This window comes from Amphiura filiformis, chromosome 2, assembly GCF_039555335.1.
Source record: "Amphiura filiformis chromosome 2, Afil_fr2py, whole genome shotgun sequence".
Lineage (NCBI taxonomy): Eukaryota > Metazoa > Echinodermata > Ophiuroidea > Amphilepidida > Amphiuridae > Amphiura > Amphiura filiformis.
In genome coordinates, this window is record NC_092629.1 from 67,140,901 (window position 1) to 67,161,483 (window position 20,583).

The 20,583-nt window shown below is 36.9% G+C and overlaps 2 protein-coding genes across 2 annotated transcripts in view; one reads left to right on the forward strand and one right to left on the reverse strand.

The window, feature by feature from the left end:
* LOC140136621 (uncharacterized) overlaps positions 1-20,583 on the reverse strand; it is a 157,339-nt gene that overhangs the window by 40,261 nt on the left and 96,495 nt on the right. The gene's annotated exons all lie outside the window — the stretch shown is intronic.
* LOC140146545 (uncharacterized) overlaps positions 20,170-20,583 on the forward strand; it is a 49,609-nt gene continuing 49,195 nt past the window's right edge. The window contains 1 exon segment of the mRNA XM_072168421.1: positions 20,170-20,472. Coding sequence (XP_072024522.1) covers positions 20,322-20,472 — 151 coding nt within the window. The 5' untranslated portion in view covers positions 20,170-20,321.

Consider the following 20,583-nt stretch of genomic DNA (forward strand, 5'->3'; position numbering starts at 1 on the left):
TCCGAAAAACTCTCTAAAGTTCCCGCTCTTAAAGACCTCTTCCTTCACATTTCTGTTTTTTCAACAAAGAAGCCAAGAAAGACCCTTGATTTTGACTGGTCGCAGCTCGAAAAGACCCTCTTATACCTGTTTTATCTTTTTTTCAGAGCTCCAAAAGACCCCCTTTTACTGGTACTACGCGACGTCAGCTCCTAAAGACCCACCACCTCAAAATTTAGGGGAGCACACCAAAAATGTATGATGTGCCCCCCCCACGGTCCATCTAAGTTGACTTAATAAACATATCCAGAAAATCCAGCTCAATTTGATTCTTTCTAATCTTTAATTGATCACAAATGAAAACCAACCTGTAGCAAACATCTACCAGGACCACCCTTTCTCTGTCAAATTAGTAGATCATGTAGATGCATTATACTAAATCAGGAATTTAAGCAATCATAAATATATCAGTTAGCCTGTTATTTATAAACTTGACTTTCCTAAGTAACAATTAATTGTGTGTCCTCGGTCAGGTCATGTATATGGCTCAAGTCATATATTAGTCTTTGGAATAATTTTAAGCCAAAATAAATCTATGTTTGGACTTCAAATGACAGACTAAGGCTTCAGATTAAAGATTACTCATTTTTGCATAATTTTTGACAAAGACAAATATTTTCTATGATAACTTTGACCTTAGCCATATTTTGCTGGTTGCAATGCATGGGAAAATCCAAAATAAGGTCGATCCCCTTTATTAAAATAATTATGAAAGTCAAAATTGGGAATTTATACACACAAACACAATAAAAATTCCTTTAAAAAAGGAATGGGGCGCCCAATGTGAGCTGGACGGGATATGATGATCAAATCTGAGAGAAATGCTTCATGGAATGAAGCTTTCGTGTCAATTTGCGATTATGTGGGGTGGGAGTTCTGTTTTGGGGGCCTATTGTAGTGAGGATATTGCTTTGGATATTGAATATTGTTGAATTTCGTTATGCAGGGTCTAGGGTATATGATGGTTAGTATAGAAGACACAAATAAGTAACGCTTCCCCCCTAGTCATCTATACACTCATTCTTGTCACACGACGAATTTCGACAAAATCATGTAAACGTAATTTCGTTTTTCACCCAACCTCCGTCCAGAAACAATCCTGAAATGTTGAAAACCTGGGGTCGGCGCACTCATGCCAGTTTATCCTAAGGTATACTCTGTGTCTTTTGTAGCCAACCCTGTGGCTAAGAGAGGCTAGGAAATACTTAAACTAATACACAAAAATCATACCCTCCTTTCATATCAAACAATTCCAAGAAATTGACAGGCCTGTTAAATCAAGGGTAAGATCGATCGTCATTCTTCATGAAACGGGTAGCCTACAGCCCATTTTTATGTTATTAATTCTGCTAAAAATTAATTAATAAATAACAAAATTACGTCATAATTATGACTTTAAATAGGCCATCAAAATTACGTCATAATTATGACTTTAAATCGCCATAGAACTCTATTTTAAACGGACAAAATAGCCATTGGGGTTTCTTTCACTTTACCTTGCTAGGAACCCTTCCCAGCAGTTAGGCATATTACAATAAATATTATTTCATTCAGCATTTTGGGTAAACACTAACAAAATGACGTAGGCCTAAATCGTACATTATTGCTTTAAACTGCCCAACAATGGTGAACCACGAGTCAAAAGTCGCCTAATTGGGCTACCATATCGCGGGGTTGGCAACTCTGGTTGCAAATACACTTCTGACCTTCAACACAGTCATGTCTTTCGAATTTATTCCTTTCTCTGCTGACCAGAATTGAAATTCGTTAACTTAATTAATGTTTTTTATCAGAGATAGTCACCACAAAGATACTGAGCTGTGTTCTAATATCTTTGGTCACAATCAGCAGTCAAGCACATAAACCAATTAGTGATTTCATGATTGGTCAGTGGTTGTTTGGTTTGGTTTAAGGATTAGGTGTGCAAAGGTCACGGCCCTGTTGCTACTGCAATCACTATATGGACCATAAAGCGCGCTTCAGACTCCGAGTATTGTACGTACAATATTGTATGTACAATATGTACGTTATTTAATCTATTGCCATTCTATTTCCAGTAATGTTTAAGTTCTAACGATATTTGATGACGAAAAATCGATAATATGTTACATACAATATCTAGCAGAAATATATTATCGATTTTACGTCATCAAACATTCGTTAGAACTTAAACAGTACTGGAAATAGAATGGCAATAGATTAAATAACGTACATATTGTACATACAATATTGTACGTACAATAAAAAGTCTGTATACTGCTTAATGGCCCCATTCCAGTGGCATATTATCAATAACCCCAATTAAACAATCATAGTGCAAAATTTGACCTTAAGTTGCAGAGTATGAGTTTTTGTACTCACATTTTCAAAGGTCATTCAATGAATGCACAAATGTATTGGGGTTAAAGAACTGTGCCCTGATAGATGAGCATGTTGTAGATTCTTCACACTGTAAACAACTAGTTCATGTGCAAACATGTTCAAAACATACATAATTAGAATGGTCAAATGTCACCGTGTATCGGGTTCTAAGAGGCGGTAAACTGGTTTAAACCATACCTGACCATACAAAGGTCACGGTTTATTTGGTGTTTTTATAAGTCCATTAATTTTGTATTTTAAACAAAGAATATACGCACAACATTTTATCCCGTGCATATCAGAAAACAATAATAAAATAAAATCCAAGCATATTGTGGTTTTATTTCTAAGCTGGGCATACTTTTAAGCAAAACAGTTACGAAGTAAATCTAGCAAGACTGAAATTAGAAGCTTTTTGCAAAGTCAAGCCAAATAATGGGGCGCCGCCATAGCGGGCGCCCCAAAAATACAGTGTGTCAAAATCTGAAGTCAAAATCATCACAGTCCCAAGCCAAAGCGGACCCAGGATTTCTATAAAAAGGAATGAGGGTAGAGTGTCTAAACTGGTAAGAAGAGGGGGACAAGTGGCTGATATATTCACAAAACAGGCTGAATGTGCATGTTTTAGCTGTCAAAAAAGGGGGCTGGGGCCTCCATCTGGATCCATCCCTGGGGTTTAGGTGGTCATTTTATTTGGACATTTAGTTGTAAAGATGCATTGACATTACCGAATCATTGACATTCTGGGGGCCTGAATAGATTGCACATTTTTTCTCTCAATTTGTTCACAGAGAGCAGTTTTTTCTTTTGTACCCTAATAGCTCCTAATAACAGATTTTCCTTCAATTTGCTATTCAGGCCCTCAGGAATTTGTTTGGGCCCGCATACATTTACACCTGCAGCCCAAATGGTCCCCCAGAAATTATTGCTTATTTTGAGTTCTGGTCAACAGGCTGTCATATTATTTAAAAAAAAGACTAAACCTAACTTTTTAGCGGAGGGGAAGGAAGTACCATTGGAGGCCCATGCTTTACCTGCTATATGTGCATGCTTTTGCATGATGATGCAGTCGCATCACATGGGATACTTGGGCTCAAAGTTCCTTAGTGCTGCAGCTGTTTGTGGCTTTTGGTTGAGTTAGGGTTACAGTGATTGCATAACCGGAACTTATTGGAGGCTTTTTGGCTAAGGAGAACGAATGAATGAATGAAGGAAGTGGGAATGAAGGAAGCATAGAAGGAAGGAAAAAGGTGAAGAGAAATATTTTCGCACATGCTGTTATGACCCCTGACCCTTCGTCGATAATGCATGCCACAGGGAGTAACCTTGGTCAGCCAAACTTTCTGTGCCTGTGCTTTCACATGAAAATGCAATCGCGCGCATCACATGGGATACTTGCACCCGCAGTTCCTTGGTGCTGTAGCTTTTTGTGGATTTTGGTTGGGTTAGGGGTATAATTGGTTTAAAAGTCACGCATAGGACCTCTTATTTCTAGCAATAACAGATTATATCAAATCCTACCAACTCCATGCTTTGTCCTGGTTGACTTGTGTCGCATTTGTTCCAAATCAACCAAGTTTGATAATGATCTTATTAAACTGCATACAAAGAAATTACAGAATGAATTGGTTGCTTTATCCGACACCGATTGTGATATATCTGAGATTACATCAAAGAAATATTGTTCCTACAAAATAATTTCATGTCAGGTCAAGGTAATTGTTTCATTTTACTGCAACTTTATCACAATATATACACAGAACTTGAAGTGAAATTACGACTTTTTACCTACTTTCTATTTTCTGTTATGCTATCAAGTAATCTTTGTGAAAAAACACTGGGGGGGGGGGAGATAAATTAGTTTCTTACAAAATCTCACAGTTGAAAAAAGAAAAAAGGACATCCTCCATTTTTAAATACAGCAAGCACAAGGACCGAACACTACCAACAAACACTACCAAAAAAAGTACTTTGGGGCAAAATGTTTGCAAAATATTTTGTCAACAGGTAAATAACATTCTGTTAAAATATTTGTATCATGTTTTGAAAAATAAATGTATATGAATGTTATTAAAACGTTTTTATACGCTTTATAGACCCCCCATATAACCTAATATTTAAACCTTTGAAAATCGTTGTGTTTTTGGTGTCCTTAAAAGTTCCTTGATGGGGTCTGATCAAAGTATCTTTGGTCTGATGTAAACATCTCATGCATAGATCCATCTTACATTACTACCAAATGATATCAACCAAAATAGCCTCAATTCTATTGGCACAGTTCATTCTCCTTTCACAGCTCAAATGTAACCTCCAGTTGTGGAGTATGAGTTTTTGTACCCAACATATTCAAAGGTCATTATATATGTAGAATATAATAGGGGTTATAGAACTGTGCCCTGTCCTGACTAGAGATGAGATATCAGTATTTTGTACTGGAATAGATAAACACAAGATGTACAGGATCACAACCCCTGTTGATAAACAAAACTTTTTATAAAGTCAGTAGTCTAAAAGACATTGACCTTGTCAGCAAGGAAGTCATCTATGTAAAAACAGGGAATAAAGTGCAAACCAGGTAAAAATGAGGAGTTCAGATGTAAACAAGAATAGTCTTTAAAAAAGACAAAGTTCATGTATCATGGTGTACGGTATTTTGTATATCAATTATTATTGCGTGTAAAATTACATGTAGGAATAACCCGTTGGGACCCTGGCATTAATTAAATGGTACATAAGTTTCCTCCAGCTAGCTACATCGGTCTTGAGCCATTGCTGATAGAACTATCAGCAGCACCATCTCACTTACAACATCAATATTCACATCATATTCAATAATTAAATATCATCTTCATCATTATCATCTTCATCATCACCATCATTGTATCAATTAAATTTTGCTCAGCATCAGTGGCATAACCAGGGGAGGTGCCCCCCCCGCACAGATTTTGTTAGAAAAAAAATGGGGACGGCCATAAGCGCCAATCCGGCTTGAAATGTAGGGGAACATTTGGCCCGAATTGTCAAAAAGTGGCTGAAAAGAACAAAAAAGTGGCCATTTTGCCGAAAGGGGGGACAGCATCCCCCCAGGAATGACGCACATGGGGCAGCAAAGAATAAAGTGTCCTTAAAATGAACACAAAATTGACAAATGCGGACAAAAAATTGGCTTTGCCACCATCACCAAAATCCTGGCTACGCTATTGCTCATCATCATCATTATCATCATTTATATTATCACAGCATCGGCATGATCAGAGCATCAAGTTACAATCATCGAAATAAGTCTTGGAATGCTTGCGTGTAAATAACGAAAAACTGTCACCCCCTCTCCAACGTGCAATATTGAGAAATGCTAATGTCTTCACTCTTCAGCGGTTTCCCAATGTGTTCCAACATTGATTGACGGGGAGAGGAGAAGGGTAAATCATTGTTGTAGATGTCATGTTTGTTCCCCAGCAAAATATGCAGTCATTTCCATGATAATATGAAATTCTGCACAGAATTTCAACAGAGTGTGCCAAGCGTTCCAAGTACTTTTTCGAAAATTGTAGTTTCTACTAGCTTCATGATCAGAGGCACTACGGTACCACTTCTTAACAATTTAATTTTCAATTGACTGCGTTCTTAAATTGGTCCCAACTGTGTGGTCTTACTGGAGCCCTTATATGCTAATTGCAATATTATACACTCCACTACAAAAAGCCTCTTTTTTCCAGCCTTTTCTCAAGGGTGCCTCAGTTCTTGTTGGAGACAAATTTCTTATACTATTTAACACTTTTTGCAATAAATTAGTTTCAAAATCAGAGGTGATTTGCCTTTGAAGGTGTCATGATTGGGTCTTTCCATATCGAGACACAAGATCCATAGTGATGTGCATCAAAATGATACGTTGTGGCTTCCCTAACCCAGCTCGCTACATTGAACTGGTTTTACACAAGCAACTCTCTGAATGCAACTTTATTGAATCAGGGATCGTGATTGCATCTTATAGATGCAATGCTTTGGTGCGTTTTCCATATTGTTTTAAGCATTTCAGCTCTTTTCAAGAGTTGCAACATTCAACAATGCACAACCGTTGTAAACTGCAATCCCCCTCGAATTACACAGAGAAGCAAGTTGCATTAAGTCAGGGTGTCATCAGCAAACATTTTGGACTAGCCTATGTAAGATAATAGAGGTCTCAGAGAGCTAGCACAGCTGCAGAGCCTAATAATAGGGCTGAGCATGGCTGAGGGTATATCATACTAAACTATCGCTAGAAGCGTAGTAGTTTTTATGACGTCATTTCCATTGCTGACATCGGCAAATATATCGATAAGTCGCCAGCATGCCCGAGCATCAAGTCGCAAGGCAGTTAACTTCAAGGCAACTTTGATGCTTCAACAATTGCAGCGATTGCACATTGCTGGCGATTGTGAAATGCTACCAGCGTTTAATCAGTAGCGATTTTTTAATTGCACGCTGCAACTGCTATTATGATATGATATGCACTTTAACACTGTTGCAAGGTGTAGGCCTATATCCTAAAGTGTACTACCCAAGTCCATATTAATCTGGATTAATTATTTGATGCGGATTGGGTGTCCCTTACAAAAGGTCCGACTACATATCCACCACACAAGGAGCCAGTGAAGTTCACTGATTGAAATGTTTAGACTGGCTCTCCTGTAATTAGGTAAAAGTGTGCCAATTAGAGGAGCAATATTTCCTTGATAGATGTACAAGGTTGATGATGTTTAGAAAGGTTAATTATGTGAACTTGCCCTACACGTCTTCTCCAGTAAGACAGAATATCACCATTTATCACTGGTAGTGACCATGCATCTGCCTTTCTTTGATTTTCAATCTGAGGGCTGTGCACCTGAGACTCTGAAAACTGACCATGAAACAGCTATGTGCTGACCAGGAAAGAAAGTCCCCCACCTCTCTTGTTCATTTACCAGGACAAACTAGGCCAAAATTAGTGATGCATGTACATGTACATGCATCCTCCTTTTGGTCAGTAAAAGCCCTAATAGTTTGCTACAAAAGGACTTTGCAGCAGATCATTTCATGTTTCAGCTGCAAACATTTGGAACAATCTGCCATTTTTGGTTCGCTCTGCCAAGAGCTTGTGTACTTTCAAAACAAATTTGAACACACATTTGTTCCAAAATGCCTTTAATTGACTCAATGCATACCATGAACTATACAACACTGATGAACTGTTTTGGCATTAATTGTTATAATATGTTTGTATCATTGTACATGGTTGTTTTTTGCAAAGTGCCATGAGCGTCTCTCGACAGATACTGGCACTTTATTAAGTGTACATTATTGTGTGACCCTTAAGGGTATCCGTAGGGAGAACACTTTGTTTTACGGCCAGGTCTGGCCAGGTGCATGTTTGTTCGCAGTCTACAGGTGTAACTAGGTTGTTGTATATTCTATAATTTTCCTGGTGTGTTAACTGTGATTACATCTAGACACCAGTTTATTTTTTATTTGAACGGGACCCTAATTTAATGAGAAAAACGCCGAAAAGAGAGGCCCGGCAAAAGCCGATTTGCAGACAATTTTGTAGCTACAGACAGCTCGTATTCCATATAACAACTACGGAAACCAATCAGTGCCAGAAGTGTTGATTTATATTTCATCCACTTAGGTTTGGCTTAACCCACTAAAAGGTAAAACTTTAAGGCTGATCATTTTAATTATAAATGTAGTGTGTGTGTAAAAGTATATTTCTCAAAATGGAGGAGAGCGCCTATGACTATTGTCCGTTCTGTCTACATGGTCTATGATAATTATTTTCTTACGAAATATATTCACTTAACACAGACCACGGTTGCCAAACAAATGAGGGCAAACCGCTGGGTCAAATCATTGAAAAGTCGCCAATATTTTTTTTATCAACCGTTGGTTTCTATGAGATAAAAAACTACCAGAAGTCGCGTAAGCCAATGTTGAGAAGTCATGCAATATTTTTCTTAACCATCAATTGGTGTCTATAGGACAGGAAATTGTCGCGAGGAAAATCTTCAAAACTCATCCTATTGACCTAGGCCTATTACATCGCGGGTTTGGCAACCCTGCAATATATACAGTTATATAACATCGCACCGCATTGTGAGGTGAACGAACTGAATGTTGACATTGTATTCAGGATTTAAAACAAGAACTGTCTTTAACCAGACAATGCGGTTGGTATAAAACATAGCGTGTGATATCATGATATCAACTTCAAAATCTAAAAACAAAAGTAAAGAAATAATTTAGGCGTAAATAAATAAACAGCGTACAGCAGGTGCTATCTTGTCAATAATGATAAGAGGAACATGAAAAAAACCAGCAGAGAGCATGCACCCCAGTAAAGAGTTAAATAAAGCAAGGAAAAATCATAATGTGCAGAAGGCCTACTTTTCGGATGATATTCACAGAAACAAAAATAAAGAACTAAAGATCTAAAAACAAAAGTAAAGAAAATGAGGGCGAAATAAATAAACAGCGTACAGCATGTGATGATAATTATACACTTCGACCAAAAATTAAAAAAATACTTAACAAGCGACATAAATAAACAGCCATCTATCAAGAATGACAAGAGGAACATGAAAAAAAAACCACCTAATATATGAGAGCATGCACCCCAATAAAGAATTGCTTTAAAATAAAACAATGAAAAATCATGACATGTGAAATGTATGTTGATACACTTATAAATAATACTCAAGGGTGAAATAAAAACACCTTATCTACCGATATTTCCACAGTTAAACATACTCAGTGATCACTTGTACTAAAACAAAAATAAAGAAATACTTCACAAATGATAAGAGGAACACATAAAAAATAAATAAGCGAGCATGTCCCAAAAAAAATTAGTAAAAGATAAAATAATGATAAAACGTACAAGAAGGGGCAAAATATTTGTCGCAAAAAACTTATTAAATGCTCATTTGCTCTAAGATATTTAATGTTTGCAATTTACTCCTAGTTTATCATTTATTTATTATTTATCTAGGCTTATATATCTTTTATTTATTTATCTATTAATTTATCTATTTATCAATTTATTTCAATATCATTATTATTAAGTGCCTATTTATAATGATATTTAAATCTATCAACATTATGCTTACGTCATCCAGGAGTTATTATCCCACTTGAAATCGCCATATAAACACAAATTAATAAAGAAATACCCAATGGGTGAAATAAAAGCATGATCTATCTTTTCAAGAATGAAAAGAGGATATAAAAATATAACAGAGCATGTCCTATAAACACGATAAAGAATTATTTAAAATCGTACAAATGTGAAACATGTAATATGACATATACTTAAGGGATCTGGAATGAGCGTTTTGAGCGTTTCGACAGTATTTTTTGTGGGAAATGAGAGCACATCAGACATATCGAAATGCATTCTGAATACGAAGAATGTCTTTCTCATATCAAATAATTTTCATTTTTTGAAATTCACGATATAATGCAAATTTTATGACAAATTATTAAAATTTGATATTTTTCAAATTTTTGATATATAACAGTCCTCGAAGTAAATTTTATAAATCTAATGACATATTCTTAAAGTGTATGTAGCTGGGAGGAAAAGCCGACGATCAATTGAAAATTTTGACCTTTCATATTGAAGATATGGATTTTATTTCCCAAAAGACCTATTTTTTTTTGGGGGGGGGGAAATCCATATCTTCAATACGAAAGGTCAAAATTTTCAATTGATCGTCGGCCTTTCCTCCCAGCTACATATACTTAAAGAATGTATCATTAAATTTATAAAATTTACTTCGAGGACTGTTATATATCAAAAATATCAATTTTAATGATTTGTCATAAAATGTGTATTACATATAATTTCAAAAATCAAAATTATTTGATATCAGGACATTCTTAGTATTCAGAATGCAATTCGATATGTCTGATGTGCTCTAATGTCCCACAATAAATACTGTCCAAACGCTCATACCCCAGCCCTTAACATAAAACAAAATAAAACGGTCATGATAATATGACATTAAGGGCTTAACACCACTAATGAAGCGCCTTGGTTGAAATGCACGTGAAAATTAATGTCTTTCTTTGCTCAATTTGAGGCCTTTTTGGCTCTCATAGTTGCCTGATGTACCCCGTTACATTTTATTAAGAAACAAGGTAGTATAGTTTCTCTCCATTGATTTTGCAATAGCGTCTCCAGGAGGGGGGCTCAGAGGGGCTTTCAGATTTATGCGGTGGGGGGGGCTTAATGGCTAAAATCGCCAAAAACCGCCTGATTTTACATATCCTCTAGCGTTGGTTGTCAGTAGATTGCAGTCACTCCTCATCAAGTGTTGACAAAGACAACAGTGGTTGTTGAAACGTACACAGTAAGTGCATTTTCTTGGATCAGATACTACGAACTCTGGTTTACTAGTTTACTCTACCGATCCTGATGAATTTGTTCAATCAATAACGATATCTGGGGGACCAATCACAAGCCAGATTCATTTAAAGATGCATTACATCATGACCAATTTTAGTTAGGCCAGAAATTGGCCTAACTCTCCATAGAATCCCGTGTTAAAAAGTTATCCGCAATCCAAAGTCAGTAGTCCACTTGGGAAGCTAACAAACAGAGGGCGACGGTGACTGAAAAGATTAGATGTGAAAATCTATCAATTGTGCACAAATAATAATCAGAGTTTTAAGCTTAAATGCAATAGCCAGAAGCACAATTGGCAAGTGGAGTACGGAGAAGTCTAGCTACACCCTGGAAGGGAAAAAAACAGTATTTGAAACGAGGAAATGTGCAATATGACTTAATGTAATACATTAAAAAAGGCTTAAAAGGCAACTATTAGGCCCTGATTCATATTTAATCATCATTTAGGCCTGTAAATTAGATTGTCTGTGTAAATTTAGCAGGATCTGACTTTTTATGACGACTTTCAAAATGTGTTACATTTCAGAAACACCAAGCTGTTTGTGAGGTGGCGTTAGCTGTATGGGTTATAGGTTGAACTTTTTACAATATTTCTGGAAAAAAATCCTGAAATCCATATATTAATTTTTACAATGGATGTCGACATGTCGTCATCTGACCTTCTGCTTGCAGAAAGGGGAAGTTTTGAAGAACTGAGTTGTTTTCCCGGCCCCTGTCTGTACAGAAAGTCAGTGGGGGTTATTTACTGGTGTGCACCCTAAAAGGCCCTTGTCATAACCAATGGTGGCGGCATGATTTTTCCTGCAAGAGGGTTTAGGGAAAATTAAATTATATGTCTAAACTTGAGGTTGCATGTGTAAAACATGGTCTTTTTTAACGCATGTTTGGGGTATTGAAATTATATTTTTTTGGCTTGCACAATCATGGTAAAGATCCATGTCATACATAAGAGATTCTAGGACATACAATACTTGGTAGGCCTAATGATAATGCGTAAACTTTGTACCTGTTAGGGAACTGAAATCAGACTGAAAACACAAACGTCATTCGAGGCTCTGTCTCACCAGTTGCATTTACAAGGCCCTTGTTATAACCAGTGGTGGCGGATGATTTTTTTTCTGGGGGAAGGGTCACACAAGGTTCTGAACAGAAACGTCACATACGGACCAACCCACACTACCGAGAACCGCGAATGCCGAGAACCGCGAAAGCCGAGAACCGCTCTAGTTATTATTAGTTCCGGTATTGATTAGCTCCAGGAACCCAGCACCTAGCATGGGTGCCCATAAAATCCTTGAAACCCCCCCCCCCCCCCAAAACTACCTCTTAATACAGGGTGTATCAAAATGATTGGTACTCATCAATTTTGATGTTTATTGAAAAGCCTGTCTCTTCCAATACAACATTGATACTCCTGAAATCTCAAGAATGTATAGTAGACTTGTTTTACAATAAATCTACAAATTACTTGGATCTTTTGTTAGATTTTGATGTGTCAGGCTCACCCATTTAATATCAATGAAAACTGATGGGTACGGTATCGGTACCAATCACAGCTTGAAACTTGTTTGGGACCTACCACATAATACTGCATGGTTCAAGCTCTATGTACTATGAACTCTGCATAATAAAGTTTAACCAAAGTTGAGGAAACCATAGTGTTTGATAAAAGCTTTGTAGCCACGCCCATGGTACAGTCCTGAGAAGATATTATACACTTCCCACAATGCATTTCTTCAATTCCAATTTTCTGTACTGATTTGCTATCAAGTGCAACATGGGTTGATATAGTGACAAAAAGTACCTCAATGAACATAGCACATCCGGCATCCAGATCTTGCAAAATATGTTAATTATATGACAAAGGACCCATGTTTAGCCAGTTGCATTCTCAACATGAAAACCTGTACAAAGTAATGAAAGTGTATTGTTCATCATCTATTGTGATATCTCATGTTGCAAAGGATTCTGGGAAGTGTAAGAAACCTTCTCTGGGTACAGTCCCGTGGTACAGTCCACATTTGAAATATGTTTCGCTCAATTACAGCCCTGTATTTGTTCATGCAATGTCTATCAAGATAATGAGTACCCATCAGTTAAAATGTTTATCGAAAAGGCTGTTCCAAATTAGTGGCCTAACTCCCTACTGAACTTCATTGAAAGGAATCATTTGCCGCAACTTAATATTAAACTTAACACTCAATCAAAGCTTCCCACTGAACCATAGTACAAGGGTCAAGTGAGTTTACATGGACAAATGACTTTAATTTTAGACAATTTTCAAAACAAGTTTTGCCACATTTCTCCTAAAATGAATACCAGGACGAATACTGAAGTTGCCAAACAAAACGCTACAAAATAAAGGCACATGCTTCTGGAAGACTTCCAATTCTGGTAGCTCTTGTTATGTCCCTGGTATTAAAACTACTCAAATTCCTAAGGTTTTCCTTTTTGACAATAATATTTCCAGCCCCTGAATATTGCCAAAACTGGAAATAAGGCCTAAAACTTGAGTAAAATTACCGGATAGGGTGCACTGACTTGCTAGACTTGAGTCCAGTCCTCGTTTACGGAATTTAGGGTTAGGGTTTAGGGTTGGGGTAGGGCAGTCTTGTAATGAGTAGAGCTGCACCCTATTCGGCAATTGCTTCAAAAGTTGATTGATTGGCATAAAAAAAGAAGAAGAAAAAAAAGAAGAAAAAAATTTCCAAGGCTAGTATCAAATTAGACATTTAAGCATAAAACTCTGATTTGTATTAATTGTGTGCAACTGATAGATTTTCACATCTGTATCTGATCTTTTCAGTCACCGCACTCCCTCTGTTTGTTAGCTTCCCAAGTGGACTACTGACTTTGCCTTGCGGTTAAAATTTGTAACACGGGACTCTATGGAGAGTTAGGCCAATTTCTGGCCTAACTAAAATTGGCCATGATGTAATGCATCTTTAAATGGATCTGCCTTGTGATTGGTCGCCCATATCTCGCTATGGTTTAAATCTTCCGGGCCTGCGCCATTACCATTGACTACACCGTAAACAACTGTCTGTGGTATTTGCGGCGCTTTTGTTTGATGCAAAAGTTAATCTCTCATCAAACATCTAGCGCGTCTTGTACTATACCATGCTTAGTACTTGTGGTTAATGGACTGATAAACAAGTATGCTTGACAGTGTGTTTTAGAGAGCAAAGTCCCGGGTAAAGTTCTGCTTAAAATTCAAAGTCCATAGTCGGATTTTCGGGTTCGCTATCAATAAACTGGTAGATTCCAAAATCAGAATTGTTCAGTATTAAAGTGAGCCATTATAATTATGCAAGATAATGTTGCATTCAATTACTTTTATTGTAGCTAATCATCTGATATTTTTAACTCTTTATGACCATTTTACTATTGAATACTTTAATTTTAATAAACATCAGTATAATTTTGAGTTCAACGAAATGGGTTCATCATGACTAATAATAACATATTTTTAATAAAATTCGACTATGGCATAGTCTAGTATCAAATACAATACAGCTTCAAAAGTAAAAAAAAAATCCTTACCAACCTACCCTAATGTTATGCCAATCAAACAATTTTTTAGGCCTTATGAATCCTAAAGAGTACTTCTTTCAAATAAAATGAGTTATAATATGTTGACAAAATACAAGATCAATCAATATTATTCTCAATGTAGCGAAAGCATCTTTAATAACAGCACCCTCAAATACAATTTGCAAAATTGCAGTACTTTGTGTTCTCCTTTATTTTGAATAATAATATGTATCTCCAAGAGTTAAGAAACTCTTACCAAGAACCAACAAAATTACCAAAATTTCTTGAATTTTGAGGGCCAATGACCTCAACTCTGTAACCTCTTGAATAAATGGCCAAACCACCTTAGTAAATCGCTCTGTAAATACTAAATAGATGAATTGTTCTGCTAACTAACCATTTATAATTGACATTGTTTGTAATTACAAGCCTCATAAAACTTTCATTATGTCAAAATGCCTGTTGATTGGAATTTGAGTTCAGTTCCATTTTCCTTTTGCTTTTGCTGAATGATGATGTACTTCCACTACATAAATATGCCTACAGCTTGTCAGATGCAATGAGAATCACTTTGGGTAGGGACAGCACAAGGGGGAGGGGGGTGAACAAAGGCGCCAACTTGGTTCATCTGTTGGGGATTCACATAATCATTCCAGTTTCAGTTGGTGGTGGTATCAATCTGGCTAGTTGAGACTCCCTGATTGTCCTGGTTGGGGGGAGGGGGCTCAATGATGTTCTAGCATGTATTTGCCAAGCAGATTTTCAAAGGGTGGGGGACAGGCGGCGGATGACATGATCGAGCCGGCAACTCGTGAAACCGCCCGCCGTATGGCATTTTCCATATACTGTTAGTTTTGTGGGGTTCATTATCGAACCCCAACGGTTTTAGCTTGTATTTATATTATTTATCAACATAGGCCTATTTGTTTGTGATATTTCAAGCGTTTTAAAATTTCAAAATAATCCCATTCAATTACACGGTTGACGATGAAAATTTACTGAATTTAGGGACTGCACGTCATACACCACCTGGGTGGGGACTGGGTTTTGGGGACGGATTTACTAAACATAAGCAGGATCCCAGCTGAAACTTGGCCAATTTTAAAGCTGAAAATGTTTATCAAAAGAGGGCACATGAACTGAAGCTATCTAAAAACATTGGTCTTCGGAACATTAGTGCATGCATCATCCACCCAGTAATAATAACCCTTTAATACCTTAACCCATACCCCAACCCAAGTTTTGAAATAATGACCTCGTTGTGAAACCTGTTTTTCTCAATTCAGAATAATGCCCTTTTGGAGTAACGGGCCAACCCCCGTAATTTGAACCTCATCTAAAATATCTCACACAATGCACTCATTTAACAATGAAAGTTTTCATGGGCCAAAATATCCAATCATGTCTATATAAGGCCAAAAAAAAAAAAAAGGTTTGTCTCAAAGCTCACAAGAAATGCGATTTTTTTAATTTTTTTTATTCCCGACTTTTTTTCATGGTATTTTGAGAAAAAAAGTCTGATTTTCGCCGATTTTTTCTGGAAAAAAATATATATTTTTTTTTTTAAATAAAAAAAATTTCCGAATTTGTTTTTTGTCAAATCGTGGGATTTTACAAAAGCTTTGAGATTTAACCTTTTTTTTTTTTTGGCCTAACCAAAATAAAGTTATTTGAAAAAAAACACAAACAATCTGTGCTATTTGAAATGTTTGTAGGGCATTAATGAACAACTGTGATTGCGATTGGTCTAATATTGCAATTGGCAAGGTGATTAAAGTTAAGCATGAACCCTAAGTTAAAACCGATGCTTTTAACAGATTCCAATAATATTCAGTAGCATTTTCTGTTTCCAATGTCTTTCATGACATGTAACGGTAAAGTGCAGACAAACCCAAGCAAACAAACTTACACATGAATTCACACAAACAATTGTAAAACATTAATAACTAAACAGAATTAACCATGAACCTACAGGAGGACCAATTAAAACTTGACACTGTTGTTCTTCTTTTCATCCAGTGGGTGTATTGATGCCTTCCCAGCATGCAATACTCTAGCCATGGACCATGGTAGCAGGGGAACAGTAACTCCCAGATACCATAGGACTTCATATCTATCCCACTGTTGGCCCGGCTCAATGGTCTGGATCATGGATCATGCCTAATTGAGCTTTTCCAGAAAATAGATGCACACCCCTATGGAGGAATTCGGATTTCTGGAAATGGTTCAAAATAGGAAATCTTCAAAATGTAGAGTTCATTTTGGACAATTCCTTGATTTGTTTATACATTTTACTGCATTTCCAACTTTTTCAGTAACATTGGCAACAATGGGGCGACTTTAGTTTGGCAAGATATTGTATAGACCACTTTACATCATTGTTTATCAACAAAGGCGAGGGATTGGTCTGTCGATATGCCCGAACGAACCGCTTCACTGTTCAATGGCTTTCTTGTACTATATGAAATGTGGTGGGAGATTTAAAATACACATGCCCTGAGCAGACTACGATGCGCACGCACACTGCAGGGCAAAGAACAATGGAAAGTACCATAATGCGTGCGCATACTGCCGGGCAATGACGTCACATGTCAAGTGGTCTATACAATATCAGCTATTAAATTTCACACTGTATGAGTGGTAAACAAAAACAAACATAACCTTAAAGCCATACGGTATTATAACATTTTCAAACAAAATAGATTAGCATTTATTTGCCATAAAACGTTAGCTTTTACTGTCAGATATATCCCCTTTTATTTTTGAGCCGAACTACTACGGCAAAGCAAAGAAAATTGGAATTTACTACCAGCGCACATGTCGCCAATACGTACCACTCCTTCGGTCATTGTTGTGTATATCACCGTCCCGCACGCCGTGTACGTACTGTGTGTTATGAACATCGTGTATGCGTTCGACTGATAATTCCATCATAATAATAAAGCGCCGGTTCCGGCGTTTTATTCAAAATCTTGGATTTTGGCAGGGTGTATTGGTTTAATAAAGTACAATTTAATCGTGTAAAAAAAGGAATTTTAAAAATTCAGTGAGGGCGTTCTTCAGCAAATGTTATGATATGGCTTTAAATGACCTTTGACCTCCGTATGTGACCTTGGACACCATCAATACACGAAGGTACCCATAATGCAGCTTTGACCTAAGTTTGCACCAAATTTTAACCAAAAGCAGGGGGGGCCGGCCAAGATTGGCTCAATTTTGACGTCGTCATTGGTTTTACACGTAAACACAAAAATGTCTCAAATTATTCCAAAACTGTACGTATGTTATTAAGCACTATTTTATCAGTCTAAATCCGTTGAGGTTCACTGGTTCACCTCATTGTAAGTACTGTTGTTGTTTTTTTTGTTGGTATGAATAACGCACGATATGTTACTATATATACTGAAAATTTCCCCTATATGTATCAATGAGTTTACGTGGTGTAGTGGTTACGGATCTCGCCCCCACGCAGAGGGTCCGAGATCGATTCCCATCCCGGCGATGATTAAAATTTTTCTTCTTCTTTTTCTTTGAATTTAAAATTATTTATTTTCATGTGAAAACGTATATATTGCACTGGGAAATATATTTTGTGCATTTTTTTTTTTCTGTAATGGGGCCACCCGCCAATAGAGCTAAAACGGATCTTGGCTCCGGGAAAAATAATTGCGTCCATCGTGCAGGCAGTGTTGCCGTCATATTGTCTGTTTTGTTTACGCTTTTGGCTGTTGCCACATTGAATAATGTAGTCCACCGTCGTCTGACCAAAGTTTATAAGTTGACCTCAAATGACCTTTGACCTCCGTATATGACATTGAACACCACCATTTAGTTGAGGGTTCCCATAGTGCAGCTATGACTCAAGTTTGGTTGCATTAGGATTTAAATTATTCATATGAGACCAAATTTTAACCAAAAGTCTTAAATAACATTTGGTAATTTACCAGTTGACCTCAAATGACCTTTGACCTCAATATATGACCTTGAACACCACCAATAGATGAGGATTCCCATAATGCATGCAATTATGATTCAAGTTTGGTTGCATTAGGATTTATATTGTTCATGAGACCAAATGTTCACCACAAAAATCTTAAATAATGGTAATTTACCAGTTGACCTGAAATGTCCTTTGACCTCAATATGTGACATTGAAAAACCACCAATAGATGAGGGCTCCCAAAATGCAGCTATGACCCAAGTTTGGTTGCAATAGGATTTGATTATTTCATAAGACCAAATTTAAAGTTGACCTCAAATGACCTTTGACCTCAGTATATGACCTTGAATACCACCATTAGCTGAGGGTTCCCATAGTGCAGCTATGACTCAAGTTTGGTTGCATAGGATTTTATTCATGAGACCAAATGTTCATTAACAATCTTAAATAATGGTAATTTACCAGTTGACCTCAAATAACCTTTGACCTCAATATGTGACCTTGAACACCGCCAATAGATGAGGGCTCCCAAAATTCAGCTATGACCCAAGTTTGGTTGCAATAGGATTTGATTATTGTTCATAAGACCAAATTTACAAGTTGACCTCAAATGACCTTTGACCAATGTATATTTTGTAATTTCTCTTGCAAGTATTTTTGTGGAACTCTAAGGGGTCTAACCCCTAATCTAAAAAAGGCTTCAAAGTTTTCCTGAAATATGCTGAGAACTACAACTGCTAGTGTCAATTTTGTGGGGAAACTGCTCTATTTTGTCAATCATGATTTAGAAAAAAAAAATCCTCTTCCACTTTTCCAAAAAGGTGGAAACTTGACGAATTTTTAATTTTATTTAGCCTAAATTGAGCGTTTCATATTTACACTTCTTCCATCTATTACTAAACTATACGGTCCACAACTTATAAGTCCCCCCTAATACTTTTTAGAATAATTCAAAAAATATTTCACGAAATGTAAAAAAGATATGTTTAGCCCTGTTTGTTTTACCCAGGGGGGGGGGGGGCAATTTATAGCATCACACATCATTGTGTTCAGTCACAATGGTTAATTGTATAAGAAAAGAGGCCGTTTTAAGGGTTGCACCCGAGCCCATAGCAGTCAGGTTTTCTTTAACAAACATATGAATAGACCTGCCCTACTGTATTGTTTGAGAGCTGACTCCTATGGACTCAGATGCAACTTTTATCACTGTTTAAAACTGTCTCTTTTTTTACATGAACCATTGTGACTGAACACAATGACGTGTAACGCTTTAATTTGGTCCATATGTGTAAAACAAATACGGCTACCCATACCTTTTTACACGTTTGCATTTTGTCAAATATTTTTCGATTTATTTTAAAAAGTATTTAGGGGGAACTTGTAAGTTGTGGACCCTATATTTACCCCTACCCACCTGGCAATGGCGACCTAAACAAGGAAACTTATATAAGCTTCCCTATTCGGTAGGGTAAGTTCATCGCCAATAAAGAAGTTTTCCCCTTTCACTAGAAACCAGTATTACTAATTCGGTCGCTATACATAGTACATCAGTTGGACCAGAGAAGCTCTTCTCTGGTTGGACATTACAATTTTACATGAACTTACTCAGTCTTTTGAAAAAAGATGGTATCAAAAATTTGGTTTCTGCTACGTACGTCAGTCGATAGGCCTTGTAATTATTAATAGTAGGGGGCCTACATACATGTCCAATGTTGGGTATACGGGTCACTGAAAGTTTTTTTCGTGGGCTGGGTCAAGCAGGTGCATCCCGCATCAATCAACCAATCATATTACGTTATGTAATTGATTGACACGTACCATTAGTGATACACTTACACTGCCCTCTACGACAGGTAAAAGTTCGCGTGCACTATCTGTGCAAAGTACCTGCACTGCACTCTATCGCAGTGTTGTGAGAACTATACTAACTTCTGGACTCCATAAAAATTGGAATAATATCACAAACTTTTATCATAACATTTTGGAATAATTATTTCTCCGGAACTTTTATAACACTCTGATAAAATGTATGGACATATGTTTCTTCTAGTTCTAACAACTGCAGTAATGGTGATCGCAGCACCGCGTGGAATTACTGGTGATCACAGACGATTTAATCAAGTTCCCGTTGGCCGTAATTCACCGTTACCTCTTCGGGACAAAACGTCCGGTAAAGGTAAGCGTAATTCTGAACAAGTTTGTTGCGAAATATGTTGTTTAAAATTCACAGAAAAATGCAAATACATACACAAATTGGTAAACTAAGTAATAAAAATTTTGTTTTGTC